The sequence below is a fragment of the Hylobates moloch genome, unplaced genomic scaffold (genome assembly GCF_009828535.3).
Source record: "Hylobates moloch isolate HMO894 unplaced genomic scaffold, HMol_V3 SCAFFOLD_7, whole genome shotgun sequence".
Taxonomy (NCBI): domain Eukaryota; kingdom Metazoa; phylum Chordata; class Mammalia; order Primates; family Hylobatidae; genus Hylobates; species Hylobates moloch.
The window spans coordinates 127415943-127424057 of record NW_026652282.1 but is presented as its reverse complement, the minus strand read 5'-3'; the positions used below and the strand labels follow the sequence as shown (position 1 = coordinate 127424057).

General features: G+C 53.7%; 1 protein-coding gene across 1 annotated transcript; it reads right to left on the bottom strand.

Annotated features, from left to right (window-relative positions):
- Positions 1-1652: 1652 nt before the first annotated feature.
- On the bottom strand, positions 1653-7535 carry HSFX2 (heat shock transcription factor family, X-linked 2). The gene is given in 7 exon segments (XM_032756281.2): positions 1653-1775; positions 1778-2447; positions 3283-3858; positions 4337-4690; positions 6318-6426; positions 7292-7392; positions 7449-7535. Coding segments are annotated over 7 exon segments (1932 nt in total). The 3' UTR covers positions 1653-1740.
- Positions 7536-8115: the final 580 nt, after the last annotated feature.

Below are 8115 nucleotides of genomic sequence, written 5' to 3'. Positions count from 1 at the left end.
TCTTGAACTCCTGACCTTGTGATCCACCTGCCTCAGTCTCCCAAAGTGCTGGGATGACAGGCGTGAGCCACCGTGCCCGGCTGAGATTCACAGGAAAACCAGGATCGGAGGGGTATAAGTTTGTAGGAAAGAGGTTTTTAAGTGGCAGCATCTTTGCATGATTCAAACTCTGGAGGCATATGTATAAAGTCCAAGAAACACATGAGAAAATTGTACTTCTTGGAAACTAAGGAGCTCACAAAAGATGAAATGTGATTCACACCGATTTGTAAATGAGCACCCATTTGTAAGTGAGCAGGCCGAGACAGGGAGATCCACCTGCAGACCATGGCTGGACTCTGGATTAATCCATTCCCATGTCTGCATTCTCTTATGGCCTCTTCCCACGTCTCCCAGGACTCTGCCACCTACTGTCAAATTAAAAATCACAGGCAGGGATACCTCTGGGTTCTGGTGTGTGGGTGTTGGGGCTCTCTGCACGCCCTGATTTCAGAGCTCTTTTGATGTCTGTGCCCAGTTGTGTCTATGGTAAGAACTTGAATCTATTTCCTCTGATCATTCAAAGAGGTTCGTCGATGATAGCATGTGTTCTAAGATGAACACCCCAAGTGACCAGAAAAGGCTTCCTAAGTTAAAACATGACATGACATCTTTTAAATTAATTTTTGGCTCCAAAAGAAAGAAGGAGAAGGAAGGAAGGGAGGGAAAGGGAAAGAGAGAGAGAGAGACGGAAGGAAGGAAGGAAGGAAGCAAGCAAGCAAGCAAAGAGAGAGAGAAAGAGAAAGAAAAAAGGAAAGGAAAGGAAAGGAAAACAAGAAAGAAAAAGTGGGGGCATAGTGGGGGAATCAAGGAAGGAAGTAAAAAACCCCACCAGATCCAGTACAGACATAAAAGCCAAATGTAAATCCTGTCCACCAGACACTAATGAGCACCCTCTAAACTGCAAACCTGTAGGACTCCTTGGTAGTATGTGTCACTGCCACAACTATCAAGGGCACTTTTTAACCCAATGACAAAGCCAGACGTGATCTCATCTGTATGTAAAGTGAAGATCCTGTTACATAAAGGCACCACCATGACAAGGAATGGCCAGCAACACAGTGTCATTGTGAACCCTCGGCCGGCAATGCTAGCAGCACAATTGGCACTCAGTGAGCAACTCCAGGTAATTTTTTTTTTTTTTTTTTTTTGAGACAGAGTCTTGCTCTGTCGCCCAGGCTGGAGTGCAGTGGTGCGATCTCGGCTCGCTGCAAGCTCCGCCTCCCGGGTTCACGCCATTCTCCTGCCTCAGCCTCCCGAGTAGCTGCGACTACAGGCTCCCGCCACCACACCCGGCTAATTTTTTGTATTTTTAGTACAGACGGGGTTTCTCCGTGTTAGCCAGGACAGTCTCCATCTCCTGAGCTTGTGATCCACCCACCTCGGCCTCCCAAAGTGCTGGGGTTACAGGTGTGAGCCACCGTGCCCGGCCAGCTCCAGATAATTTTTAATGAGCAGAGGCAGGGTGTCTGAGGGGCTTCCTAAAACCCAGCACCTGCTCAAGAACCTCCTGGGCACTTTTCCAGGGAGGCGTGTTAGGCTGAAGTCTCTATCATGCAAGCCAAAGATGTCAGAGCGGGGTACTCGACTGCAAAGAAAGAAAAAGGATGGAGACCATGAAGACTTTTTTGTGCAGTCAGAAAATTACTCATTTTCTGACACATTTATTGACCAGCACGTATTCTGCCCAAATGCTCGCCTCTATGTGCTCTGGTCTGCATAGTCTGGGTACGCCTGGGCCCATTCCTAGCTGGCATGTACCGTGACATGCAGTGGCTGTGGGGGCAATGGTGGTGCAGAGCTGGGGGATGGGGGAACATGGCCATGGAGGCAGCAGGCTGTGCAGCCCCAGCAGCCACTAGGGTCTCCGGTACCCAGAGATGGCAAAAGGGCAGCATGCCAGGTGCAGGAAGTCCTGTGGTGTCCATGGCAAGGGTACTAGGGGACGCTGTGGGAAGGGCCACCACAGGCCCATAAGAATTCATCTGAGTGGGATATCCAGGGACATAGAGGAAGGGCAGTGCTGCAGGCCCAGGGACAGTGGCCACCGGAGTGACGTGAGCCTGGCTGCCCTCTGACCACTCGCCCGCCGGCTGGGTCACTGGAGCGTTGTCACTCGCCATGGCGGGATTGGGCACCATCACAGGAGTTGCTGGTGGAGCAGAGCCACTCCTGATTTGGGTGTCGGGACCGGCCGGCTCCTGGTGTTGCAGTGTGACCTGGTCATTCTCATTCGGAGACGTGTGATCTTGTTGCTCAGTGTCTGCTGGTGCCAGACAGGATCCAGCAGCTTCTGGCTTGTCCTCCTCCTGATGTCTTGGTGCAGACTTGACGCCCACTCTTCTCTTCATCCTCACGAGGAGGTGAGGGGAGTCTCTTTGAAAGTAAGGATGGCAGTAGAACTCTAACTGTAAGTCAAAGTTTAAATAAACAAAAGGAAACTGCAAGTCACAAGGATGGACTACAACTACCAACCATCTACGCCCCTGTGCAAGAGAACTCTGCTGGCCCAGGAGGCCTTTCTGGAAAAGGTCCCAGTCCCCAAAGGAAGCTGGGGACTCGCGTTCACATCGTCAAGGTTTACCAAGTTGTGGCGGGCCTTTCCGTCTTGGAAAAAGCCTCAAAATGGCAGATTAGGGTGTCCATGGCCAGCCGAAAGGGTCTTTGAAGTTGCAGACCAGGAGGGAAGAAGATTCTGGGCCTCCCCCATGCAGTGTCGGCTGGCAACAGAATGCACCCCGGCTGGGCTGGAGGCCCTGGGCACTGGCTCTTCCACACCAGGGGCCCTCCTACCAAGGGCAGCAGGAGCATCTGCACCTCCTGCGCCAGGCGCCCTTCAGCACTTCAACTTGAGCACTTCTCCAGACACCAGCTAGGGTGACAGTGGTACAAATACCAGACTCCCCTGGCCTGCTCACCTCACACGGTAAAGCGCTATGGAGACAGGGGGACACAGCAACCACCAGACGACATGGCTGGCCCGGGGCAGGAGGACATGCAGATATCGCTACTTAGCACCTGTGATATTTCACACTCGAGAGGGGCCGGTACCATCCTCAGCCCTCTCCCCACATTCACTCTTAGTTCATGTCACCTCCACCCAGAGGGGGACACAGGCCCACAGTGATGGCCCCACACCCTGCCTGAGGTCGCCCACTTCCCAGGAGGCAGTCCTGGGACTTCCACCCGACCAGGCCCCAGAGCCCACCGACTTAACCCCCCCAGAGGCTTGTCGTTCATTACCTTATTCGAGATGGAGACCGGCCTGTTTGCGGAGAAAATGCGGGTGAAGGTCCTGAAAGTGCATTCACGCCATTTTCGGAAGCCATGCAAGTTTAGCTGGCGGAAGAAGCTCTTTATTGAATTTGTGGCAAACACTTTGTGTGCGACGTCCCTTCTGAGAATCTCCTTTTCAAAGAGTTTTTGATTGATCACTATACAAGTCCCACTGTCATCCCACCAGATGGACGAAAACTGGTTGCTGCTGACCAGTCTCCACAGTTTCTGCGGAAAGGGGAGGGAGAGGAGATTATCTGCTCCCTGGGGCGGGACGTCACCGTCAGGGTGCGGCCTTCTGAATGAAGCTGCCTCGGCCAGAGGTTGGAAAGCGATTTCTTCTGTCAGCAGCATGAAGTTAGGGCTCCCAGTGGACACTGGGTCGTGCCAGGCAGGGGAAGGATCTGCTGGGTGAAGGTAGGTCTCTGAGTGCAATTGGGGAGGAAAAGGCACCCTTTCCAAGCCGTGACCCTGTCCTCTCAAATTTCTTTCTTCACAGCGAGCCATAATCAATGATGGCTTGTCCTCCAACTGGCAAACTTGCTAGTGCAGTGTGGCCAGCAGCACCCCTTAGCAGTCATGTAACCAGCCCCTTGACATCATAAAGGGGCTCTGACTGCCGGGGGAGGGGTGGCATCTCCACACACCCAGCAAGTTATGTAATAAAGGGCCAAGGCAGACAAGTAGCTGCCCATCTGCATGTGCACATTCCGATCCTCACAGTCATTTCAATGGGAAAGATGACACTCGTGCACAGGAGTGCCAAGGGGCCCTGCCACACCTTAGGTGCAGACCTGGAGCGGTCCCCTTGTCCTAGAGCTCCTGAGCCAGGCAGAACTACAGGAAAGCCCTGGCTCAGGAAGGTCAGAGCTCACCATCTGAGTCATGGGCCCACAGACCCCAGCACACGACTGACACTTTGAAGCACAGAATAAAGGGTAGGACAGTGCCCACGGGTCAGGCTGTAGCCACGCCACCCTTTCCACCCTGTCCTAGCCAGAGGCAGCAATGTGCTCCATACAGATCCTCCTAACACAGCCACACTGTCGGTCCCCAGCACGCAGATACCCGACAGCCGCTTGGGCAAATGGCTTAGCTGACTGCCCCAGCACACACCGTCGCCATGCAGTCCAGTGGGGAGTCGGAGGAGTCGGAGGCAGCCTTCTTCCTGCCTCTCCTCGGCCTGCACGTGTCCCCCCACCAAGCAGAGACACCCTTCTACACCCCGGGTCTCTGCAGTCACATCGTGGTGGGGCATGCAGCTGTTGGCCTTCGAGCATGTCTTGTTTTCCTTGGCCAGTGTCTCCAGAGAAACGCACATGGGTTTGTACCTAGTGGTCCATCTCTGCAACAGTTGTTCCTTTGGGATCGGATGCTAGGAGGTCAAGGGAGAGGTGTCCATCCAAAGCAGTGTCTGTGGCATACACTGTCCCCACACACAGGGCCACCTCTGCACAGACTCCCCCGACTCGAGTCTGGGCACAGAGCTCAGTGATCTTCCAGAGACTGCCACGAACCGGTGATGCCTCCACGCTTGAGACATCCTGACCGCAGGGCCCAAGATGCACTGGCTCAGGGGGTGACAGTGAGGGGTCTGCAGACAGACTGCTGATGCTGGTGTCTCAACCTGGCCGCTGCCGAGCTGTGTGACTTGGGCACATCACTTAACCTCTCTCGGCCTCCGTCTCCTCCCGGGGATAAGAGTAGTAGCACCTGCTTCCCGGGGCTGTGAGGATCCAGTGGGACGTAGAGGAACTAGCAAGGCACCCGGCAGTTGGGTCACAGCTACTGTTGTCACTTCACAAGGCATTTCTTGAACAGCAAGTCGGAAATCTCATGAGCCTAAGGCAGAATCCACCCGTGGCCTCTGGTTACAACCCACAGGACTGAAAATCCTTCCAGCCACAGCAACTGGTGGATTTCCTGGTCAATTGCCCCAAGTCATGAGCTGAACCCCACTTGGGTTTCAGTTCAGGCAGAACTCTAGAGATGGCTAGGGCGAGCTAGACAGCAATTGCAGAGCCTTTTGTTGCAGCATGAGCACTCCTCAGCTGTTGACATCACTGGGGAACAAACGAGGACCAGGAGCGGTAAAACGACAGTGTCTGCTGCAGACTGTCGTAGCACCCAAGGAACACTCCAGAAAGCCTCCTAAGCAGTAACAAGTGTGGCACGGCGTAGCCCAGCCAACAGTGGCATCTGCGAGGCGTCCCCTCCTTCCTCCCACTACCCCCATACCCTGGGAGCTGTGCACTGTAGGACTCATTCTAAAGGCTGTGCCCCTGCAGCTGCCAGCCTCACTTGGCTGCCTGTGCCAGCTAGAGATTTCTTCCCTCTGAGGCTGGCTGAGAGGACCATTCCAGTTTCCTGGGCCACCCAGCAAATAAGATACACATCATGCATGTGTAAAATGAGGAACCGGTTTATTGAACAGCTTAAGAGAGCAAAAATAGTGGCTTTAGCTACATTTTTTACACACTGAGCAGGAAAGGCTAAACCATCCTGTTCCCCTGTACCCCAAAGAGAACAGGGCTTGCTGGAGGCGGAGCCGTGTTCGCAGCAGACTTGAATTAACCCCATGTAGGCCGGCGAGCAGTTGCCCGTGTTAAAACGCCACACTCTTCTCCTGGCTGAGAAGATCAAAGCTCTTTTTTTACCCTCTTTTCAGCAAGGGACCTATTTGTTTTCAGGCAGGAGGACGTTAAACTTGCAGCCTCTGACACACGGCGGAACCTGCAGTGCTTGGAGAAACGGCACGCACATAGGAAAACATCGTGCCTACCCCAAAGCCTTCTTGTTGCTGGCAGGAGGGAAGCTTGAGACTTTCCCATGCATAGTCGTGACCCGCGTGGCCGTTTCTGCTCTCAGCAACATTCTCCAGTGTTCCGGCTTCAAGCAGAACTTGTCAGGTTTTAGGCTAGCCACTATTCTGAGAACGTCAGAAAAGCATGGACCATCTCTTGCTTGGCGTTGCTGTTCTGCCAGTAGCAGCTACTACGTACCTGCACGACTTCCAGGGCAGAAGTGGCAATGTCCCACGAAGGCGTGGCACCCCACTGGGGCGGGGTGGGTGTGCCACGGGCATCCACTTCTGCAGCAGAAGGCATGTGCCTACAGCACAAGCTTGTAAAAAAATACTTGAACAGAATATGCTGTACAGAACTAGGGGTTAACACCGCATATGAAGATGCTAAAACATTTGTATAAATACTCTGTATACAGGCATGGAGTCACTCCCGTCGAAAGGGCTCATGGGTGAGGCTATGAGAACCTGCTGTCAGCATGCCCAGAGAGAAACTACTTCCACAGTAGGAACAGAAAAAAGGACTGTGCTGTGTCTAAACACGTGGTGCATCAGAGACATAGTTACAGTTCCTACTGACTGCCCCAGCCGCGACCTGGGAGTGCTGAGGACCTGGGAGTGCTGAGGGAGCTGCAGGAGGTCAGCCCTGTGGAGAAATACATTTCGAAACAACACTTTTGATTGGGATTTCAGCACCGTGTAGACAGATGTTCCTTCTGGGGGCCTGGCAAGCAGCCAGCACCGAAAATGGACAGAGGCGGAAGCCAGACCTCATTAGGAAGTTCCTCCCCACCACCCCACCCCCGCGTGTGCTCCCAGAATAGGGAACATCAGCACCGCCAGGAAAAGGCAGGAAACCACCTATCTCTGGGGAAAGCTTGAAATGAGCTTTTATGTCCCTCTTCAGAGCTCGGCAATAGCCTATCTGCCTGAAAAGTTCCCAATGCCAGCAGTTTTATGGCAAACTCCTCCGGGTGTTTGTTCTAAGGAGTCAACAGCTCCCATTCTAGAATTCTCCACGTGACTCCAATACACAAATCTGACATCCAACTCTGCTTTTCCAAAAGGGGAAACGAGCCATACAGAGGCACCATGGCTAAAAAGGTGCACTCTTCTCCCTGCCAGCCCCACGAGCTGCCCCCCCAAGAGAAAGGAAGGATGCTCTCCTTTCACCGAAGCTCCCTCTCGGAGACGGCTGTGTTCTCTCCCCTCTCCTGGAGTGGGCTCACTGTGAGCTCGAGGGACAGAAGCTGCCTTTCTAGGGGTGCAGAATCCTGTCAGGGGAAGCACAAGCTTCAGGGGCTGAAGAGGCTTCCTGTGGAACGCTTACCTCAAATGTAAGAAGGGGCACGACGATGGTCATCCAGCTCAGGGCCATGGTTATATGTGTCCTGCGCTGCTCCGCAATCACATCCATAGAGCGCAAGAACAAGACGGACCACACAATGTAGTAGAGGACCACCAGGCACAGAAAGGACATGAGAATCCACAGCGGGACACACACAACCTGGGGGTGGGTGAGAGAACAGCGAGAGAAGTCTCTTTAGAGCTTCCAACCTGGCCTCTGATGGAAGGCATCTTTAGCACCTTGCTGTGTCTGTCCAGTTAAGGCGGTCCCTCCCGCGAGCCGAATAAGGACCGTTCCACCTCCTAGGACTGCTGCGAGGATCGCTCAGGACAGAAAACGTATGGTATGTTCACTATGGGGCCTGCTGCCACCAAGGGACACACACGCTCAGTGAGTCATCAGTCCCTCTACCTTTGGGTGACAGACAGCCCTGCATCTGGCTCTGCAGCCTCTACTGTTCCAGAGACCCACCCTCCCACACTCCGTCAGGCTCCCCTAGGTTCTGCTGCCATCATAGCTTCCTGGGAAACGGGACACAGCTGTCACCCTGTGCACACACACAAGATCTCACCCCAACAGACTCTCTTCACAGGCAACATTCCCACAACCTGCTGGGGGTACTTTGGCAACACAAATGGGAACGGGCTCC